Source organism: Capra hircus, chromosome 17 (genome assembly GCF_001704415.2).
Source record: "Capra hircus breed San Clemente chromosome 17, ASM170441v1, whole genome shotgun sequence".
NCBI lineage: Eukaryota > Metazoa > Chordata > Mammalia > Artiodactyla > Bovidae > Capra > Capra hircus.
The window spans coordinates 2,785,280-2,808,468 of record NC_030824.1 but is presented as its reverse complement, the minus strand read 5'-3'; the positions used below and the strand labels follow the sequence as shown (position 1 = coordinate 2,808,468).

General features: G+C 50.1%; 1 protein-coding gene and 1 long non-coding RNA gene across 2 annotated transcripts in view; one reads left to right on the top strand and one right to left on the bottom strand.

Annotated features, from left to right (window-relative positions):
* Window positions 1–18,996, top strand: part of KREMEN1 (kringle containing transmembrane protein 1) — a 54,359-nt gene extending 35,363 nt beyond the window's left edge. The window contains exons 4-9 of the mRNA XM_018061042.1: window positions 2,760–2,884; window positions 9,182–9,335; window positions 10,860–11,192; window positions 11,970–12,128; window positions 13,249–13,333; window positions 15,185–18,996. Coding sequence (XP_017916531.1) covers window positions 2,760–2,884; window positions 9,182–9,335; window positions 10,860–11,192; window positions 11,970–12,128; window positions 13,249–13,333; window positions 15,185–15,353 — 1,025 coding nt within the window. The 3' untranslated portion in view covers window positions 15,354–18,996. The remainder of the gene's footprint in view (window positions 1–2,759; window positions 2,885–9,181; window positions 9,336–10,859; window positions 11,193–11,969; window positions 12,129–13,248; window positions 13,334–15,184) is intronic.
* Window positions 17,575–22,604, bottom strand: LOC102189423. Its single transcript, XR_001919356.1, has 2 exons — window positions 20,547–22,604; window positions 17,575–19,945 (listed from the first exon to the last, which is right to left on the bottom strand). It is a non-coding gene; the product is annotated as an uncharacterized LOC102189423 (long non-coding RNA).

The following is a 23,189-nucleotide window of genomic DNA, read 5'->3' as shown; positions in this document are numbered from 1 at the left end:
GGAACTGAACATGAGCTCCCTGAATTTGCTTACCGAATTGTTGTGAATAAACCTGATAGGTTCCAGCTGCATCCACGCAAACCATGACCTTGTTTATGTCTAATGTTAACATTTATGATTCTGTGCCTTGGGCTGTCTATAAATAAATACATAATAACATGCCTATTTGTGAGCATGGAATGGAATAAATGAGACAGAAATCAGAGTAAATGACCAAGATGATCACAATCAAGTAGCTCTTATTAAAAACCATTAAACGCATGCTTCAGGTTTCCATGTGTAAGGCCCCTTTAACAAGCTTATACGATACACCCCTAACTAGAGATGCTTAGCTCACTGCATTTGTTTAAACTCTAAAGCCCAGCCTTTCCCAAGCCAGGCCCCCACTGAATGCTGAACTCCTACTGCCTAGATCTTTTCTGTTTACATTTGCTACTATAGAGATTTGGTTTGTTTCCGAAAGATGCATTTTAACATTTGTGTGGTGAGCCACATTTGTTATATTTGACCCATGTGTGACGCAAGGGAGAAGGGTAACCACTTTGCTTAGACGGGGGGAGGGTGACTCTTTGGGTTAGCTTCCTGCCAGTTTAAAATGAGCTGGTTAGATGTAGATGGTGGCAGAAATTGAAAAGTGTATGTGTGTGTGTGCACGTGTGTGTATTCTTATGTGCCAAAAACTAGTATGGGTGTAAAGTTTACTCAATTGGACCATGCTGCTTTCCAGTCTTAAACAAAAAGTGCTTTCTAAGAATCTATATGTCTCACTTTGGAATTGGATAATATGTAACTCTGACTGGCTTAGAAGTGCTTCTAGGACCAGACCTCATTCGTGTCTTTTATCTTGAGTGATGTGAACTGTAAGGAGCCAGATAGAGACTATAGGGAAAGGGCTTCATCTGATGGTGGAGTGATTCCATAAATTAATAACACAGATGAAAAACAAAGGGGCAGACAGGTCCGTTTGTCCATTGTCGTTTAGTCGCTAAGTCGTGTCCAACCCTTTGTTACCCCATGGACTGTAGCCCACCAGGCTTCTCTCTCCATGGGATTTCCCAGGAGAGAATACTGGAGTGGATTGCCATTTCCTTCTCCAGGGGATCTTCCCGACCCAGGGATCAACACTGTGTGTCCTGCTTTGGCAGGCAGATTCTTTAGTGAGCCTAGCTGAGCCACCTAGGAAGCCATAATTTGTCTGTGGCTCAAAATACATTCCTTTACTCAGTGAGCATATATTTAGATGCATGTTATATAGGTGTGTTAGTCATCTACTGCTGTAACAGATCACTCTAAAATTCAGTGAGCACACACATTTGTCACTCACACTTTCTGTAGGTCAGGAGATCTGGACATGGTTGACCAGGTCCTCTGCCTCAAGGTCTCCGGTGAGGCATCTGCCAGGGCCGGGATCTCATCTGAAGGTTCTGCTGGGGAGGATCTCCTTCAGGCACGCATAGCTTTTGGTGGGATTCAGTGTCTGCAGAAACTGGAAGTCTCAGCTTCTTGCTGGCTATTGGCTGAAGGCCATTCTTATGACCTCTGATGTGATACATTGCTCTATTAGAATATATAAGCCAAGAAGGCAGTAGAGAGAGTCGACTGGCAAGACCAAAGTCAGAGCTCTTGTAGTCCAGTCGCAGAAGTAACTCCCCTCAACTCTACCACATTCTGTTGGGCAAAAACAAATCCCTTGTCCAGCCCACACTCCAGGGGAGGGAATCACACAGGGGCACAAACACCAGGAGGTGGGGTCACATATATTTAGGTTTCTTTATTCTCAGTTGCAGCTTTGTCTACTAGACTAGACCATCTGACTTTTGTAGTTGTGAAACGCTAATACGTCCACTGTGGTAAACAGAATAATCCCCCTCCCCAAAAGTCTACGTTCTCACCCCCAGAATCTTCAGACATGTTACCTTAAGTGGCACACGTGATGCAGATGAGAATTTTGACATGGGGAGATTTTCCTGAAGTACCTGGTGCGCCAGTGTCATCACACAGGGCGTGTAACAGAGAGGCAGGGGGATGAGAGGCAGAGAAGGTGCTGTGATGACAGAAGCAGAGGGGGAAGGCAGAGGCTGGAGTGGTGCAGCCACAGCTGAGGAATGGGCGCAGCTTCTTCAGGAGACAGCAAGGGGCAGGCTGTGCCCTGGAGCCTCAGGAGGAGCCAGAGTTCTGCTGACACCTTGATTTTAGTCCCCTTAGACCCATTTAGTACTTCTGACCTCCGCAACTGTAAGATGATGAATTTATGCTACTTTAAGCCACTAGGTTTGTGGTCATTTATTGCAGCAGCAATAGGAAACTATTAAATTCACGAAATGACCTGGTAAAACCAACTTCTGGGGCTTTTTGAGGGGACTAGGGAGATACAAGGCATAGGATGGTAGCTTCCAAGAGCTTTTTTTTTTGTCCTCCAGTGACTCTGAGACATAATTTATATATTATAGTTTCTCTGTTTTTAAGAATCTATGCCTAGTTCTTGTCAATACTAAATTCTATCAATATTTATCAACAAGTAAAAAAAATCTTAGGGTCGGTTTTATGGGCTTCACATACTTGTCAAAATAAAACAAAGATGTAGCAGTTAGCAGAGGGCACCAAGACTTCCATTTTTAACACTTGCTGCTTGCTATTTATTTGCACTTTAGGAATGGAAATATGGGCTGAGATGAAAGTACCTGGCACAACACGCTTTTCCTTCTTGGTGTTTCACAGCCAGATGTTGTGAAATTCTTTTGTTTTTCTTTTTTCTCCAGTGCCTGGAAACCTTGGCTGCTACAAGGATCATGGAAACCCACCTCCTCTAACTGGCACCAGTAAAACGTCTAACAAACTCACCATACAAAACTGCATCAGTTTTTGTCGGAGTCAAAGGTTCAAGGTAATGGCTCTGTGGCTTTATATCTATGGAAAAAGATGAAGGTCTAAATGCATTCTGCTGAGATATCATTTAAAATGTATTTAAATTATTTAAATTGTTAAACACAACAACAACCTGTGAAGCCATTACAATTGTACTTTTCTGCCAAAGAGAAGTTGGGGGAAGAGTGGAGCTTGGGATTCTGCGGCGTGAGGCAGCGCTCTGTCCAAAGACTGAGAGCAAAAAGGAAACGCCCCAGTACCTGCATCCAGCTTGACCTCCAGCAGAGTCATGTGTTTCCTCCAGCCCCTGTGTGTTATGAGCAGAGACATCTCTGGCTCCAGGGGAGTGGATCTGAGAATAAGCCAAGGTAGTGGTTACTACTTGGATACATTAAGGGGCCCTTGCCTGGATACCAGTCCAAAATATTTTCTTTCCATTCTGTCCATTCTTCTATCTTAAAGTCATTCGTCAGTCATTAAGGTTCAATAATGCTTTTGTTTGTTTTATCAAAAAAAGAAGTCTTTTCCTCCCTCCTTTGCTTCCATCCTTCATTCCTTCCTTAATAATTTCATCAAAAGGCCATTAATCAGGCCCAAGCAAGGAGAATAGACTGGCAGTGCTCAAGGCCTGTCTGAGGCAGAGGCTGAGCAAGGCAGTTGGCCCAACATGATCAAGTGATTGGTTGCTTGCAAAAGATTGGGCATGTTAGGTAAATCTGTGGAGGATAATGGGAACCAGGTTTCTCACTATTAGAGAAGGGGCCCAGAGAAAACTGGAGTGAAGCCTGCAGAGTTGGGCAGGGATTGACGTTATTAGTACAGTGCGTGGTTCCTGACATATATGTAGAGAGAGAGATACAGAAATAATATATAGGCCTTGTGGTAGTTGCCAGTAATTAAGATTCCACACCTCCGCTGCAGGAGGCACAGGTTTCATCCCTGGTTGGGGACATAATATCCCACATGCCACATGATGCGGCGAAAGAAAACAAAAAGGAAAGAAACATAAATATGAAAGTGTGTGTATGTGTGTTTGTATATACATATGTATTTCCCAGCTCTTTCCACTAAGAGGGCCTGGGAGCAGTGACATACTGAAAAAAGAGCTACAGTACTGGCATAAAGATGGACATAGAAGCTGAAGGAAATAGAATTTAGAGTCCAGACATCATTATTTATGGCCATATTATTATTTATATTAATCAATAATAATTTATATATCTTTATATATAAAGATATAGTAGTAGTATACATAGTATATAATAAATATGTGTTATTTATTATACATGTCAGAAACCATGCACTGTACTAGTAATGTCAATCCCTGCCCAGCGCTGCAGGCTTCATTCCCGTTTTCTCTGGGCCCCTTCTCTAATAGTGATAAACCTGGTTCCCATTATCCTCCATAGATGTACTTACATGCTCAATCTTTTGCAAGCAACCACTCGCTTGACTGATAGTATTATTTATGGCTGATTGATATTTGTCAAGGGCGCCATATCATTCAATGGGAAAAAAACAGTGTTTTCAGCAAACAATGCTGGGAAAACTGGATATCCACATGGAAAAAAATGAAGCTGGACCCCTACCTCATATATGCAAATTAATTTAAAATGGATCACAGACCTACATGTAGCAGCTAAAACTATAAAGGTTTAGGAAGAAATATGGGTACAGATATACATGACCTTGGATGAGGCAATGATTTTTTCAGTTAGGATACCAAAAGCACAGACAATCAAAGAAAAAATAAATTGGACTTCATCAGAATTTAAAATCTCTATGTATCAAGGACATTATTAAGAAAATGAAACAGCAACTCACAGAGCAAATATTTGCAAAACATATATCTGAATAAAGATCTAATGCCCAAAATATATAAAGAACTCTAACAGTGTGACAATAGAAAGATAAACAGCCCAATTAAAAAATGAGCAAAGGATTGAATACATGTTTCTTCACAGAAGATGTACAAATGGCCAATAAGCACATGACAATGTGCTCAACATTCTCCCTATGTTCAGTTCAGTCAGTTCAGTCGCTCAGTCGTATCCGACTCTTTGCGACCCCATGAATCGCAGCATGCCAGGCCTCCCTGTTGATCACCAACTCCCGGAGTTCACTCAGACTCATGTCCATCAAGTCCGTGATGCCATCCAGCCATCTCATCCTCGGTCGTCCCCTTCTCCTCCTGCCCCCAATCCCTCCCAGCATCAGAGTCTTTTCCAATGAGTCAGCTCTTCGCATCAGGTGGCCAAAGTATTGGGCTTTCAGCTTCAACATCAGTTCTTCCAATGAACACCCAGGTCTGATCTCCTTTAGGATGGACTGGTTGGATCTCCTTGCAGTCCAAGGGACTCTCAAGAGTCTTCTCCAGCACCACAGTTCAAAAGCATCAATTCTTCGGCACTCAGCTTTCTTCACAGTCCAGCTCTACATCCATACCTGACCACTGGAAAAACCATAGCCTTGACTAGACGGACTTTTGTTGGCAAAGTAAATGTCTGCTTTTCAATATTCTATCTAGGTTGGTCAATCAAAAAAATTTTTTTACACTTCGTGCAGTAAAGATGCTCAGTATTACTAGTCTTAGGGAAATGCAAATCAAAATCAATGAGATACCATTTCATACAATAATTAATCTAGGATGGCTGTGATTTTTTTTTTAAGGACAAAAGCAAATATTAATAAGGTAGAGAAATTACAACCCAGAAATCCCATTTCTAGATATTTACCCTAGAGAAAGGAAAGCCTATGTTCACACAGAAATAAACACAAATGTTTATAGCAGCTCTGTTTTATAATCATGAAAAACAAAACAACTCAATGGATTAGCAACCTGCGGTACACTCATGCAATAAACTGCCACTCAGCAAACTCTAGGTCAGTTCAGAGGAGCCTCAGAGAGACTATGCTGAGGGAAAGGAGCCAGCCTCAGAATACCATTCTGCGTATAGTGTGTCTGAGTCTATTCTGACTGGTGTGCAAAGTACTTGGTCTAAACCAAGCATTCACTAACGCAACATTGTAAACCAACTTTATTCCAATTAAATAAAAGACAACAAGAATTCATTTCTCAAAGTCCTGAAGGCTGTGAAGTCCAAGATCAAGGCTTTGGCAGATTTGGTGTCTGGTGATGGCTTGTTTCCTGCTTCATAGATGGCTGTCTCCTCACTGTGTCCTCACATGGCAGAAGGGGAAAGGGGGTCTCTTTTATAAAGGCTCTAATCCCATTCATGAGCACAAGCCCTCATGAATCACTTCCCAAAGATTCCACCACTAGGTACCATCACATTGGGAATTAGCTTTCAACATATAAATTTGCAGGGGAAGGGCAGACATGGACATTTGGTCTCTAGCATATGACAGTCTTAAAAAGTTAAAACTATAGTATGAAAACTAATTAGTGTATGACCTCAATCAGATCCCTTACGATTATACAGTGGAAGTGACAAATAGATTCAAGGGATTTGATCTGACAGAGTGCCTGAAGAACTATGGATGGAGGTTTGTAACATTGTACAGGACGCTATGATCAAAATCATCCCCAAGAAAAAGAAATGCAAAATGGCAAAATGGTTATCTGAGGAGGCTTACAAGTAGCTGAGGAAAGAAGACAAGTGAAAAGCAAAGGAGAAAAGAAAAGATATACCCATCTGAATGCAGAGTTCCAAAGAACACCAAGGAGAGAGAAGATAGCCTTCCTAAGTGATCAGTGCAAAGAAATAGCAGAGAACAATAGAATGGGAAAGACTAGAGACCTCATCCAGAAAATTGGAGATGCCAAGGAAACATGTCATGCAAAGATGGGCACAATAAAGGACAGAGACAGTATGGCCCTAACAGAAGCAGAGGTGTTAACAAGAGGCACCAAGAATACACAGAAGAGCTATACAAAAAGATCTTAATGACCCGGATACCCGTGATGGCGTGATCACTCACCTAGAGCCAGACATCCTGGAGTGCAAAGTCTAGTGGGCCTTAGGAAGCATCACTATGAACAAAGCCAGTGGAGGTGATGGAATTCCAGTAGAGCTATTTCAAATCCTGAAAGATGATGCTGTGAAAGTGCTGCACTCAATATGCCAGCAAATTTGAAAACCTCAGCAGTGGCCACAGGACTGGAAAAGGTCAGTGTTCATTCCAATCCCAAAGAAAGGCAATGCCGAAGAATTCAAACTACTGCACAATTGCACTCATCTCACACACTAGTAAAGTAATGCTCAAAATTCTCCAAGCCAGCCTTCAACAGTATGGGAACCAAGAACTTTCAGATGTTCAAGGTGGATTTAGAAAAGGCAGAGGAAGCAGAGATCAAATTGCCAATATCATTGGATCCTAGAGAAAGTAAGAGAGTTCCAGAAAAACATCTACTTGTGCTTTATTGACTATGCCAAAGCCTTTAAACTGTGTTGATCACAACAAACTGTGGAAAATTCTTAAAGAGATGGGAATACCAGACCACCTTACCTGTCCCCTGAGAAATCTGTATGCAGGTCAAGAAGCAACAGTTAGAACTGTACATGGAGCAACGGACTGCTTCCACATTGGGAAAGGAGTAAGTCAAGGCTGTATATTGTCACCCTGTTTATTTAACTTATGTGCAGAGTACATCATGCGAAATGCAGGGCTGGATAAAGCACAACCTGGAATCAAGATTGCCGGGAGAAATAGCAACAGCCTCAGATATGCAGATGACACCACCCTTATGGCAGAAAGTGAAGAAGAACTGAAGAACCTCTTGATGAAAATGAAAGAGGAGAGTGAAAAAGCTGTCTTAAAACTCAACATTCAAAAAATGAAGATCATGGCATCCATTCCCATCACTTCATGGCAAATAGATGGGGAAAAAAATCGAAACAGTAAGAGACTTTATTTTCTTGGGCTCCAAAATCACTGCAGATGGTGACTGCAGCCATGAAATTAAAAGACGCTTGCTCCTTGGAAGAAAAACTATGACCAACCTAGACAGCATATTAAAAAGCAGAGACATTACTTTGCTGACAAATGTCCATCTAGTTAAAGCTATGGTTTTTTCCAGTAGTCCTGTATAGATGTGAGAGTTGGACCATAAAGAAAGCTGAGCACCGAGGAATTGATGCTTTTGAACTATGGTATTGGAGAAGACTCTTGAGAGTCCCTTGGACAGCAGGAATATCAAACTAGTCAATCCTAAAGGAAATCAGCCCTAAATATTTATTGGAAGGACTGATGCTGAAGCTGAAACTCCAGGACTTTGGCCACCTGATGGGAAGAACTGACTCATTGGAAAAGACCCTGATGCTGGGAAAGATTGAAGGCAGAAGGAGAAGGGGATGACAGGGGATAAGATGGTTTGATGGCATCACTGACTCAATGTACATGAGTTTAATAAGCAAGTTCTGGGAGTTGGTGATGGACAGGGAAGCCTGGTGTGCTGCAGTCCATGGGTCACAAGGAGTCAGACACGAATGAGCGACTGAACTGAGGGCTCACAGAGGGGAACTATAGAGCAACAGTACGAGAAAGGTTACTGCTCATGCTCCGTGTCCTGCTTGTAGTGGTGGTTGTACAAATTTATTCATGGGTTAAAATCCTTAGGCCTGTACACCATACAAATAGTTGTATTGTATGGTAATATAAAAATAAAAATGTTAAATAGGGGATTTCCCTGGTGGTCCAGTGGTTTAAAAATCTACCTGCCAAAAGAAAAGTAAAAAACAAACAAACAAAGAAAAACAAAAGAAAAAATCCACCTGCCAATGCAGGGAACAGAGGTTTGATCTCTAGTCCGGGAAGGTTACACATGCCACAGGGCAACTGAGCCCGTGCGCTTTAGAGGCTGCGTTCCAAAGCCACTGCAATGAGAAGTCTGCTTACCGCAACTAGAGAGACCTGTGCACAGGAACAAAGATCTGGGGTAGCCATAAATAAATCAGTTAATTTAAAAATGTATTTCATAAGGCCTACAATAAGTTTGCAATAAGCACTAACTTCAAAGCATTTACCACCTGTCACATAGTAAACATTCAATAAAATGTTTAGCTGTTATTAATGTTTCAAGTTAATGGGATCCCTGCCTTTAACTGAGTTAAATACAGTAGAATTGCAAACATAAGTAAGAAATGCTCAGGAGGGGAAGCACCCGTGGTGGACAATTACGCAGTTACAAGCCAGCATGTAGTGAAGTGCGGTGAGAGTGGGGCAGGACCAAGGTAGAGGATCCAGGGAAGGTGGGCTGGGAGGACAAGGTGCTTGCTTGCCGAGGGGCTGACCCGGCCAGGCCACCTGGCACCCTGACTGACGCTTACCAAGTGCTGCTTCTCTGTCATGGCAGTTTGCCGGGATAGAGTCGGGCTACGCTTGCTTCTGTGGAAACGACCCTGATTACTGGAAGGACGGGGAGGCAGCCAGTACAGAGTGCAGCAGCGTCTGCTTTGGGGACCACACCCAGCCCTGTGGGGGTGATGGCAGGGTCATCATCTTCGACAGTGAGTATGCCCCGGGCCCCGCGCTGTCCAAGGCTTGGGGACCCTGGGCCAGGGAAGCCAGCCCGCCCATTGTCTGCCCTCGCCTCCCTGCTGTGCAGTCATTCACCTGCAGTACTTACTAAGCATCTGCTGCAGGCCAAGGGCAGGTGCCTTTTGCCTCTGCTATTCCTCCAAAGGCAATGAATCTTCTCCTGGTTACTCTGACAAGAGCAACAGCAGCTCCCAGGGACAGACAGGGGCCTGGGAGCAGAAGGGTGTGTGGCCCCTTCCTCTCAACTTCAGGCTTTTGCTCCAGGAGGGTTCTGGAAGAGAGCAGGGTATCAGTCCCCCAGCAGCAGCTCATCACCTCCTGCCCACTGGTCCCACCAATGGGGACCCTTTGGTCTCCTGCCCCACCCCAGTCCTTCTCATGGGCACTGGATGGAGGCCTGCACAGAAGTGCGTACAAGTGAGTGCAGACTGTTGTGTCCGGGGCTTCCGGGCATCCTGGACTGAGAGGCTGGTCCACATTCAGCCTTTAGACATTAGTTAAAATTTTAGCTGCTTTCTTCTTCCTTGCTTTCATGGTGGCCCACTCTCCTTCTTGTGCTCTGTCAAGGATGAAGCATTTTGTGTGGCCTGACTCTCCTCAGAGGAGCTTCTTTTTAGAATTAAAATCCCTTGGTTGTCTTGAGACCTCAGCTTTCTGATGGGTTGAAGAAAAAGTTCTGAGCTTCTTCTCAGTGTTAGGATGGAAGCAGCTTTCTACATCCTAAAGGGAAGTGGGTGCCCCCACAACCTGGCCTGCTTTGTAAATCCTGGGCCTGCCCTTCCTCTTGAGGACTTTGATTTCTAGGCTCTTGTCTTCACCTCACCACATAAGACTGTGAAGTGGTGTGTCCCCTTCCCTGAACCTGCTGCTCAGAACCAGGGGTCCAGACATTAGATGTGCTGGTGCAGAGTAATGAGGGAACTTCCTGTTTTCAGAAGGTCATTTCTTGTGCCACAGTGTCCCACTTCAAAAACAAGTGTGGCCCCTCCCATGAGCCTTGCACCCCTAAGGTACCCGGGAGGCCCTCACTTCACTGAGTGCCCCCTGCAGAGAGGCCTGTGTTTTCATGTGCTTTGTCTCATCTGTCCTCACACATTCATATAATACAGGAGCAGGTGGTGGTCTCTCCACCCTCAAAGCCGAGAGAAGTGAGAGGTCTGGATGTGAAGTGAGCCCCTGGGATCACACGGCCCAGCTGGTCCCGAACCCAGACTCTCTGACTCCAGCCCGGCCCCCGCCTGGCTGTACTGCCACGCTGTGTGCTCACTCTGAGGTCTCCTGGGAGAAAAAAAAGCTTCCAGTCATTTGTTCAGGGTTTAAGCTACTCATTCTGTGATTCGATCCTGAAACATAAGATGGTCTGGTTTTGCAGACAAAAAGCAACATACTAGACTGGATCCCATCAGCTCAGAAGTTTGGTTTGTAACACTTTGGAAAGCAAACCCCATGGCCAAGCCCCCGATTGAGGGCTGGTGTCCTTTTGTCTCCTGCAGCTCTGGTTGGCGCCTGTGGTGGGAATTACTCGGCCATGACCTCTGTGGTGTATTCCCCTGACTTTCCTGATGCCTACGCCGCGGGGAGGGTCTGCTACTGGACCATCCGGGTCCCAGGAGCCGCGCACATCCACTTCAACTTCACTTTGTTTGACATCCGGGATTCCGCAGACATGGTGGAGCTGCTGGATGGCTACACCCACCGCGTCCTGGTCCGTTTCAATGGGAGAAACCGCCCGCCTTCGTCCTTTAACATCTCTCTGGATTTCATCATTTTGTATTTCTTCTCTGATCGCATCAATCAAGCCCAGGGATTTGCTGTCTTATACCAAGGTAAGGCCCCGGCCTCCTCGGGTCCCCCATTGCACCTCGTTATGATGTGCGGACTTCAGGTGGTTCTTGCATGTCAGGAGCTGCCCAATCAGCCTGCAGGTTTTCCCACTTCCTGTTTTATAACTTGTACATGCTGCATGATACAGGGAAGAGATGCCACCTGTGAGTTTTGCTGTTTTAGTCATTCTCGTGACAGTTTTTATGGAAAGGCTAAAATAACTAAAAGAGCTGAGATTGGTAGAATCAGAAGGTTCCAAAGAGGTCATTTGGTTCATCCTCCTGTCTCTGAATACCCTTGCCAATCACCAAAGCCTGGTTCACTGTCCTCAGACCATCCTAACATGGAGCTATGCTCCTGTACTGTGGATACGTGTGCTGGGTACACAGAAGGCATCCGTGACCTAGTCTCTGCCCTGGATGTCAGGAGCCTAGAGAAGAGTTCAGTCAGTGTGTGGCTCCCGTGTACAGGTGGGACAGGCTGGAAGGACATGTAGGATTGGGGCAGACAGATAGGAAACAAGAGGGCCTTTCACGCTGAGGGACCGTAGCTGCAGAGGCACAAGGGAAGGACCACCCTAAAGCATGTCCGGGAGTCCACGCAGAGACATCAGATGGCTCCTTCAGAGCCAGAGCCTGGCAGGTTCTGCTTTGGGGCCAGGGAAGAGAATTGCCCCCAGGACTGAACCAGAGAAAATGGCCCCCTCTTTGTAACCAGTGCCAGCTCCTTTTTGGCATCTCCACCTGCTTTCCCCCAGCTAATTCCTTTTGATCTTCCAGCCATCAAGGAAGACCCACCACAGGAAAAGCCCACTGACAACCAGATGCTGGCCGAGGTGATCACGGAGCAGGCCAACTTCAGTGTGAGCGCTGCCCGGTCCTCCAAAGTCCTCTACGTCATCACCACCAGCCCCAGCCACCCACGCCAGACTGTGCCAGGTAGCCGTTCCCAGACACCATCAAAGGGGTGGGAGCCACAGAGCTTGGCAGCAGCACCCTAGGCAGTTACAGAAACAGGGTGCTCTTGGGTGTTTCCCTTTCCAAGGCGGCTTGGGGGTCCTGGCTCCATGACTCTCTTTGTCCTGGCCTTGGAGGGACATCTTCTCTCTGGCTTGATTCCTTAGTCCTTAGGCAAAGTGCTCACCTCCTTTAGGACACGATATGTAATAAGCTTATACAGTGTTTTCCATAGCCCCAACTTATAGTTCGCTAAATGCATTGGCAGTTGCCAGAGCTCTTTCCTCAGTCATTGGACAGATCTGTAAATGCTTTAATGATGCTAGGCTCTGTTGTAGGTGCTGGACTGTACAGAGAACCACACAAAATCCCTGCCCTCCTGCCACTTGTAAGTGGGAGGAGAAAGACAAGAAGCAAAATGAGAAGTCAGATAGTGACCTGAGCTGTGAAGGCAGCCCCCACAGGAGTAGGGTAGAGAGGGAGCAGTAGTCTTGTGGTCTAAGCTTGGTGACTTGATTGGACACAGACTGTCGCTCCCTCTTCTGCCGAGGAAATTGCAGTCTTTAGGAGCTGGTAGAGCTGCAGATACCATTAGTGATTCCCCGCTCTAAAGGTTTTCCCCTGCAGGACTTGCATCAGGGAGTCAGGCAGGAGAGCCCCTCCCTGTGTGTCCTGTCCTTTGCGTATCTGTAGCATTCCACAGTTGACTCATCCCATTCCTCAGGTGAGGAAACCGAGGCCTAGAGAGGTTATGTAACTCATCTGCAGTCACACAGTGGTCCCAGCGGTGGAGATGGAATGTGTACCACCCCTGTTGACTCTGAGTTGAGTGTGCTTTGAACCACACTGCCTGCCTCTCTCCACAGGGGAGTCAGGAACCAGGCGAGGTGCTCAGAGGACTGGGTCTCCATGCCAGCCCTGCTCCAGCTGCATCCTGTGGCCATGCCCACCTGCCAGGAACCCCTCAGCCAGCCTGCCCCCCGACCCCGAGCTGCCAGGGCTCCCTCAGGGCTCCACACAGACCTCCTCCTGAAAACTGAACTCACACCCAGTCCGAAATTCACCCCTTGTGCAAACTCACCCCTGTGTTTTACACTTGCAGGATGGACAGTGTATGGCCTGGCAACACTCCTCATCCTCACGGTCACAGCCATTGTAGCAAAGATACTTCTGCACATCACGTTCAGGTGAGTACGGGAGCTGCCCGGCCCCAGGAAGGGAAGATAATTTCCTACTTCGTTTCAGTTGTCTGAAAACACTTGTAACATCAGAACACAATTCCAAAGTGCTCAACACGGGGCAGTGAACAGCCGTAGACATCCCTCATTCTCTGTAGAGTGAATTGTCCACCTGAACAAATCTCACTAAGGTTTGAGGGATTGTGTTTGCTCCCCAGTCTAGAGGATATCATTTCACGAGGACTAAAATAGTCCGGGCATAAAACAGGACAATTTCCATTGTTCTGGTTTGTGCTGATTTGTGATTTACGTAACAGCAAAGATTCCTAGGATAATACCAGGTATATTTCCTGATGCCGTCTAGAATCTGTGAGACAGTCTTAGGAAGAGAAGTTTTATTAACTATTGTTTAATAATTATTTTAAAGCAGTTATTTAGGAAGCTTATAATAGCTTCACCCTTCAATTCCGACCAATTTGGGGAAAAAATTCCTTCTCTTGCTTCCACTTTTTCAGGTTTAACTGCTCTGCCTTTCAGGAAAGGGGCGGTTGTTCTGCACAGGAGCCTGTGCACCTACAGAAGGGCTTGCTCGTCTTCCGGGACCTCTGCTCTGTCTTTCCTGTGGTTCCCAGTCCAGGCTCTCTCCGTTTCTCTTTTCCCCCCAGTTTTATTGAGATAATTGACATAAAGTTTCCTCCATTTCAAGGAGGAGCGTTGGTGTAAAAGCTACCTTTTCCCCAACTTTCTGGCTTGTGCTCTGACTCAGTTGTCCTGCGTTTTTGAGTGGGGGCTACTCTTTGCTGCAGTGCGCAGGCTTCTCACTGCGGTGGCTTCTCTCGTTGCGGAGCACAGGGTCTAGGTGTGCGGGCTTCAGTACCTGTGGCACGTGGGCTCAGCTCTGCAGCTCGAGGGCTCCAGCCCACAGGCTCGGTGGTTATGATGCGTGGGCTTAGTTGCCCTGAGGCTGCCACAGACTTTTATACATTAAATGCTGGCTCCTCTATTGCCCTGTAAAGGCTGCCCTTGGCCACTTTGGCACTACTCATAGGCCTTGCCACCCTGCACTGTACATTTTTCAGGGAAAACAATGTCCTTATTATTGTTTACTGATCCCTCCAGTCTCTAAAGGCTCTATTAGGTTTCCCCAGGCCTCCTCACCGAGTATCCCATTTTATAGGTGCAGGTATCTCATGAAATGGTAGGTTGCTTTGGATGCATATACATATATGTTTTTCTTTCTTTTTTTTGAGTCACAGTTCACATACTCCAGGGAAGCCTCTCAGGCGTAGTCCCATCTGTGTGTCCCCGACGGCAGGGAGGGGATGGGGTGCTCTCTGGGGCCCAGCACCTCACCATGCACTGAGACCCCAAAGCTCGTGTGCATCTCCCATCTGACACCCAGTCCCTCTGCACTTTCCCCACCCAGCAGCCCGAGGGGCTGACATAGGGAGGGCAGGTGGGGAGAAAGGCAGGGCCCACTCCCAGCAGAGCAGGTTTGCCTTCATCCTGTTTAGGTAGGTGAGCTTGTGAATAAGTGTCATTCGAAAAAAGTTCATCTGCTTAAAAAGAGATTTTTGAAAACTCATGATCTCTCAGGCCAGCCCTTTCCAGATTGGAATAATCCTACCAGCTAGAAGGTTCTTCGTTACTCTGAGCTGGGACCTGCCCCACTGCACTGCCATGCCATGGGATTTGGATCAGCCTGGTGATCCCTCTAGTCTCTAAAGGCACTATTAGGTTTCCCCAGGCCTCCTCACCGAGTATCCCATTTTATAGGTGCAGGTATCTCATGAAATGGTAGGTTGCTTTGGATGCTTAGTTCTGTTCTACTTGAAAAATTAAGATATTTTTGTTGGACAGATCCCATCGCGTTCCTGCCTCGGGCGACCTTAGGGATTGTCATCAACCAGGGACGTCGGGGGAAATTTGGAGCATTTTTTACGAGCCTTCTACTTCAATTTCCATCTTTAAGAAGAAGCTCAAGTGTCAGAGTCAACCAGATGACCGTAATCCTCTTGTGAGTGACTAAAAGCTCCCCCTCCATGCCCAGGACACAACATCCCTCTGTACTCGACGCCCCTGGGGACTGCCTCTCCCATGGTTTCCTTCCACCGACTCTTCCCTGCCTCACCTTTGGCCTCCTCCGGGGCAGCAGTCTTCCGACTGGGCGGGCACCTGACACGTGGGCTGCTTGGCCTGGATTCAACCTACTTCATCACCACACTCAGGAGAGAGACTCAAGGTCCCCGGTCTGTGCCCCCTGCATCTCACTCTGATCTAGGAGTGGGGGATTGGAACAATGGGGCCTGAGGTGACGGGATGATTGCGTCAGGCGTGGGGCTCAGGTACATTCTAGACGACTGTCAGGTAGTGGGTAGGTAGTGCTTCTTCCCAGTTTTGTCCATGCACAGATGGCTTTCTCCTGGTCTTGCTGCTTTAGAACAGGCCAGGCAGAGAGAGTTCTGAGGCTCTTCCGAGGGGTGGCCTGGTCCGGTACTCCTGGGCGTTAGCTGCCCTGCCCATGATGTAGGCCCATGCTCTGTGCTAGCTCTGGGCTCTGGGCAAGGATGGTTCTCCTCCAGCCTGGAAGGCCGTCAGGTCAAACCTGACACCTTCACCCGCGGCTACTTTCTATGGCTTCTTTGTGCAGCTTGGTGACCAGCAGATAGGTTTGAGGGATGGTCATAAGAAATGTCCAGCCGTCTATTCACGCAGCAGACTTCACCGAAAGCTTTTCTAGGTGCTCAGTAACTCCTCACTGGGTTTGCTGGCCTCGTCCCTGAGCAGCTTGAGGTCCCGTGGAGCCCAAGCCAAGCCCCGTCTGGTGACTCCTAAGCTGCCTCTCTGTTCAGAACAGTGTATATGGCGGAGCATCCAGGCAGCGTCTTGTGACCCCGGGCACCAGCAGTCCCTCCTTTAATTATCCCTCCTTTTTAAAGAGGATGAAAATTCCCCATGGCCTAGGCATTCGGTGGTCTCCATGCCCCTTCTTATGGGGACAGGGTGGGCTTTGGAATGGCTTGGCGGGGAAGGAGAGGGCTCTTGTCTCTGGTCCCACCACCCCCCTGCCCCGACCCAGAGGGGAGCCGCAGAGAGTGGTGTGCAGAGTGAGGAGGGAGGGCGTGGGAACCGGAGCCCCTCCAGGAGAGGCCTCCGGAGATGGAGAGCTGCAGCTGCAGTGGCCGTGGGTGGTAGAGTTGGTGCCATCCCTCACAGCAGCTGGGAGGAGGGCCCAGCCCCCGTGGGCAGGCCTGGCTTTTCTCAGAGTGAGGCTGTCCTATGGGCACATAGGCCTTGGGCCTCACCGCTCCCTGTTTGGGCACTTTGCCCCCCTCCCCCAGCCCCTGGGCTACTCCTTGTTTGGCCTTCCCTGGGGGTCTGCCATGCTGGCAGCCATCTGCACCCGGCTCCCAGAAAGACAGAAGGCCACGTGGGGCTGCAGGGAGGTGACCCCAGTGGCCAGAGAGACGCTGGGAGCTGGCATGGGGGGAGAGTCAGAGTGGGAGACGCAGCAAGCTCACAGGAGGGCGGGGGCACTGCCCCAGGCCCTGGGGGAGGCTTTGATCTGGAAAGGCAGCTCCCCTGGAGCAGCTGTCTGCCGGCCCCCGGGATCTGGAGACAGGCCTGCCACGTGCAGGGACCACTGGGATGTATGGCATGTGCAGTCTCCCCTCCAAGCTATTCCCGGCCTTTGTGGAATCTCCTCTCAAACACAAGTGTCAGGTGTGTGTGGTCACTAGGTCCCTGAGCAACGCAGAGGGAATGTGGGATCATGGCCGGGAGGGCTCTGCCCGACCAGGAGCAGTTGCTCAAAGCTGCGGGCTCCCTCTGATCACTGGCCCTGGTGCGTCCCGTGGCCCCACCTGCTGTCGTCACACTTGGTGACTTCAGGTCACTGTGTATCTGAGCAGCCGGAGAAGCCCTTTCTCAGAGATCCCCAAGGTGCTGGAAGCCCAGTGCTATCCATCCTGCCACCCCAGGTGCAGCCCAGTGACCCAGGATCCACTTACCATCGCAGGAGCAGCCCTGAAAACCCACACCAGCCTTAGGGTGGCACAGGGGGAGAGGGCCATAAATTGTCCCAGGCCAAAGTCTCTAAGCCTGACCTGGCCATGACCTTGGCTGGAACCTGTCAGCCACCTGCCCAGAGGGGCCCCCTGCACCTAAGTAAACACTTGAGACACAAGTTGTCCCAGAAGAGGGGAGGCGTCTACATCTAGGAACACCCAAGGGGCAGCACTTGATCTGCTAAGAAACCACTTCAGAGGCGAGAAAGTCGGGGTTGGAGGGGACTGGAAAGGGTGACCCTGAGCAGAGCACACGACAGAGCACACGGGCTTAGGTAAGAGGAAGCGTAGAGGCTCCGAGGACCCCGGTGGAGCAAAGCATCCCTGCCCTGGGGTGATGGGGTGCTGCCGGGACCCAGGCCCCCCCTCAGCCCACACCCCACTCCAGCCAGCTGGGGAGCCTGGCCTCTTGGCCCCTGGAGAAGGCTCACGGGGCTCGTGTTCTTCCCCAAGTGGCCAGGGGCACACAGAACAGAGAAGGAAAGAGGAATGAACCCAGGTGCCCACACATCAGAACAGGGTTGAGGCCCCCCCTTTCTGGGCGTGAGTGAGGTAACCAGGTTGCTGTAACTTCTGAAGTGTGGGCTCTGGCTCAAGACTCCAGTCAGCCAGAAACCCACAGAGATCAGAGCACTTGCAGGCGCAGCTGTCCTGGCCCTTCTGCCAAACCCAGGGGGGAGGGGGCGCCCCCCCCCAGCCCCCCGCCGCCCTGCCCATTGTCAGCCCCTGGCAGGAGTGGTCGGACCTGCTCCGTATCCAGCCAGGTCGTCCTGACCCCAGTGTCGCCACACCCCTATGAGTCCTGGCACTTCATCTTCCCGAGCACTTGCCCACTTGCCGGTGGGCGGCCTCTGAGGTCGGTCCCTGGTCTGGCCGCACCCGGCCTCCCGTAGAGCCGGGCCGGCCCGCAGCCTCTTGGCTCCCAGTCTCCCTTGCTGTTTGACGTCTGCTTTTGCTGCCGTCTTGGGAATGTTTAACCTTCTGATTGTTTCTCTGGTGTCTCGTTTACCTTCCTCACTGTTCTACCTCCTGGCTGGGGCTCTCAGCTTAGCCGCCCCGGTGTGGGGTGTTTCTCTTCCAGCCGCAGCAGCTGCCTCCCCTCAGGCTGGCCAGCTCAGGGGGACGGGGCCTCACTCTCAGCCTGCAGACCCCGGGGGCCCATCTCCTAGGTTCCCGTCTTGCCGAGTTGAACACACTCAGTGAGGCAGCAGTGGGGTGTAGGGGAAAGTCCAGGTCAGTCCGCTGCTTTGGAAAGGACGTGTCGCCAGGAGCACAGGTGGGGGTGGGGGCTGCTGCCACGGGGTCCTCACGGCGTCAGGACCGCCCACACCCAGACTCACCTTCCCAAGGGGCTCCTGACTCTGGATGACAAGGCTTTACCTGTAAATATGCTCTTAATATGCAACTTTGAGAATAAAATAGAAACATCATGTATTTTAAAATATAAGATGAAGTGTGATGCACTGTATACAATTTAATATATATTTTTAGGATTTTGTTATTTAAGAAAATGGAATGTAATGGTACTTAACTTTTACAAAAGAGAGAAAAATGTTATTTTTACCCTCTGGAGAAAATAAATATTCTCATTGTTGTAGAAACTGCGACAGGCCCAGGGTTGTTGTGTTTATGGGAGGCTCCCAAGCCCATGGGCTGGGACGTTGCTGTGCTAGGGGACCGTGGGCTCATCCCTGGTCACTGCCTCCCAGTTGCTCAGCTCTCGTCTGTGCCTCTGACCCGCAGCCGATCTCCGACAGCTCTGAAGAGTTGGGATCCCACACCCACAGGGCGGCCACGGGCGAGGGCACCAGACCCCGGGTCTGAGGTGGCCTCAGGCTGGTCAGTCCAGTGTCTGCTCCCGTAAGATGCACAGCTCCCCCGGCTCAGGAGGTGGAGGAGGCTGGCGAGCTGCATGACTCTCATCCACATGGGTCCCCCTGCCATTCTGAGCAGCCGGCACTTCCTCTTCCCTTCCCCCCACCCACCCCTTCCTTTTTAATAACAGGGAAGAAGCGTGGGTGTGAGTTGCCCTCTCCTGTGAGGGCTGTGCGCCCCAAAGCCCCTTTCAGCGGGTCCTGAGGGAGCCGAGCGTCAGCCTGTGGGACCCAGCTGCAAGGCTGGGGGTATATAGCAGGGAGCCTGTGAAGGATTTCCGTGGAGGAGCGGTGTCAGGTTCCCAGTTGAGAAGCATTTCCCACTTGCATTCGGGAAATAGGTCGGAGTGAGGTTAAACCAAGGGTGCAGTCAGAGAGGCCAAGAGCCTATCCGGGCCCCCAGAGCGGTGCTGTGGTGGGAGGGGAGGGCTGAGAGAGCCACCACCTCCACAGGGCCCCGCTCACCCCGTCCCCGCACTTGCCACATGACCTTGGGTGAGTGGCTCCTCTGGTGCCTATTTCCTCACCTGCCAGGTGAGGGCAGTTACAGTACTCAGGCCACCTGGCTGTGGTGAGTTGTTACCTGTGGTATGTTTTCAATAAGCGGTAGCTGCTCCTTGTTGTTCTGGAATCCAGCTGGTAGGTGAAGAACATGGTGCTGCCCAAGTGTCCTGACCTGGCTGCCGAGGAGAGAGAGGCCCGTCTTTGCGGTAAAGGACATGAAAAGAGGAAACGTGCTGAGCTCTGTCGGGCTGAGTCAAGGGAGGTCCCCATGGAACGTGGAGGCCACACTGTTAGACCCTGGACAGGCAGCCTGAGGCCCAGGGAGGGTCAGGCCTGGGGGCTTCGGCCCTTGGAAGCAGAGGCACAGCGGATATCCCAGGGTGTGTCTGGGCAGGAGCAGCTGAGGACAGTGTCACGGACACACTCAGGCAGGTGGAGGGGAGCCGGGGCAGGGCTGGGAGTGGGGCTGGCCAGCGGGCAGGAGAGCAGGCAGCCCCAGAAGCCAGGCTTCTGACCCACCTGGATCAGGCTGCCGCTGGCTCTCTGTAAGCCCCCAGGTCCAAATTCTCTGGAAGCGATTGGCCGGGCAAGGCCACCGGCACCGCCGCCTTAGATGCAGATGTGCTTCTCGGACTGCCGCCTGGACCACTGGCCTGAGGACCCCTCATGTGCTTGTTCAAAATGCAGGTTCCTGGGCCCCACCACAGACCCCCCCTAGAATCCCCGGGAAGCCCCTGACTGATGCTGGCGCTCACTGGAATCTGAATACCCTTTTACCTCATTTGAGAAGCTTGGTCAGTAGTCACCTTCTCCTCTGAAATGAATTGTCCACTCACAGACAACGGCCTTAAGTTCCACTGGCCACTTCTTCCACCGTCCACAGAGTACCGGTTCCTCGACTTAGAAGGCCATATTGCTCCAGAGATTCATCGAGGGACAGAGAGGGCAGGGCACAGCAGTCATTCCAGACGCTTCTCCGGAAGGTGCTGCCTTGACGTGGTGGTTTCACCACCACCACCCCCGCCCCAACCTCAGCTGGCACCTCAGAGGCCGGTGTCACTTGAGCATTGGTCTTCTCTGAGTTCTCCTTCTCTCTTCCCCAGAAGCTCTCGCCTGCCCCTGAAGAAAATACTAATATTTTTAATGGCTGTTGGAGAACAGATGGAGCGGCCTTGCTGGTGAACTTCTTAGAGATGGATCCGCCTGCAACAGAAAAGTGAACACATGCAGCCAGAAGGCAGGTACCTGGCCTGAAGCAGGGCCAGGAGGCGCCCTCCTCCCGGCCAGTCCGGGTGGACTCCGGGGACCCCTGACCTTGACCTCGTCTCCTTGTTCTGAACCTGCAGGATGGGACACTAAAACCTGCCCGCCCGGGAGCTGGCACCAGGGCAGCGTCAGCCTCATCCTCTGTCAGGCAACCAAGGGCCTTCCTCCAGAGACAAAAGGCCTGGACAAGGACGACCTTGTCTTCAAGCTTGAAGATCACATGACCATCCCCTCTCCCCAACTGGGCTGTGCGTGCCTGAAACTGCAGACAGTCTCTGGAACACAGAGAACTGGGGCGCCTTTGTTCCTCTGTGGCAGGGTCGGGTCCCTGTGGGGAATTGTTTTTGCTTGGCTGAAAGGGGCACTTTGGGGATAGAACATTTCAACCTCAAGAAGCAGCAACATTTGCTTGTAGCTGGAAGTCTCCCTTCCTGGTCTCCAGCTGTTGTCTGGAGCCACTGGGCCCCTGCTGAATGGGACCACGCCCGGCAACTGGCCGCAGACTGCACCGGGCCGGCCTGGCTGTGGACCAGCCTGTGTGCGGAGGCCTGTCTCCAGGACAGGCCTGTCGCCGAAGATTCCCTCAGCCTTCTCAGAGGTGGTCACCGGGCCCTGGAATGAACCTGCCTGCTGTGGATGACTGGGCCAGGGAACCAGGCTGCAGAGAGAAGCATTTTAGAGGGAAAACAGATCCAAGCTCGAGGTCCAGAGTAACTCCTCAGGTGGGAAAAAAAACAAAAACAGGAGGATTTGAAACAGCCAAGCAACAGAGACACTTCCAATCTCTTATTTCACTCTCAGGAAATGTCTATTATTGTCCCTGTTCAAATGAAGCCACTGAACTTCTAAAAAAGCAGAATTGGGGGCCTGCTGTTTAGCAGACTGACCGTATGAATATGTCTCATGAACTCACTTTAGTTGCTGGTACCAAAGATAAAGTCAAATCAAGAGCAGAGGGAATTCAAACCTCCTGTTAGCCAGACATGGGGCAGCTTTTCTTGGGCTCCAGGTGAGCTGAGGGAAGCTTCTGAATGTCCAGGGATGCTGATGGTGATAACAGTAAGAGCAGGTACCCTTTTCGTGGTACCCTGTGCACCAGACACTGTGGTCAGCCCTCCAAGTCCTCCTGGGGCCAACCCAGCCTGGGAACCGAGGCTCGGAGAGACAGACGGGCCAGTGGAGGGCAAGGCCAGGATTGAACCCCTGTCTGCTGGCTGCAAAGCCAAGGCTTTTGGTTCCTGGTGCTCTGCAAGCCCCTCCCACCTGGGCAGGGGCATGGGTATGTGAGGGAGGCCCTGCGGCCTTCCAAAATCTCCCCCAAATATCATCCATGTTGCCTCCAAACAGCCCAGAGAATACAGATCAGTGCCTGCAATAAGGAAGGCATCAAACCTATGCTTCTTTACCTGTTTGAGAACACAGACTCCTTCAGGAATCAGATGAATGTCATGAAGCCCCTCCCCAAAAGACCTCACCTACAGAAAAATAGAGATTCTCTGGAGATTCAGAGACACCCCCAAAACCCTTCCAAGGACTTCAGGTTCATAGTCTGTCTGTGAAGCCAAAAGCAAGGGGTACCTGAAAGTTAAAACTAGACCAGGAGAATAATATGGATACATCTTACTGATCACACATCCAGTGTTGGGTGCTCATGCCAGGAGTTGACCAAGTTTTTCTGCAAAGGGCTAAATGAAAGTCGCTTAGTCATGTCTGATTCTTTGCGACCTCATGACTGGGGCCTGCCAGGCTCCTCTGTCTGTGAAGTTCTCCAGGCAAGAATACTGGAGTGGGTAGGCATTCCCTTCTCCAGGGGATCGTCTCAACCCAGAGATCAAACCAGGTCTCCCGCATGGCTAAATAGTAACTATTTTACCTTTCCTGGCTCCTACAGTCTCTGATCTCTGTCACATCTCACCTCTACCTGCAGTGGTTGGGGGCAGCATCCCCCACGGGCTGGGACCACGGCCCATCCCCAGGGAACCCCAAGGACCCCCAGCACTGCAAGTCTTCAAGCCTTGGGTGACTCCGTGAGGGGGTGGGGAATTGGCAGTGGGAGGCGGGCACCAAGGCCCACCCCTCACAGCCACAGACAATAAACAGAAAGTCCCCTACACACAAACCTTCAAGTTGCAAGCTTTCAAAGATGCAAATGTA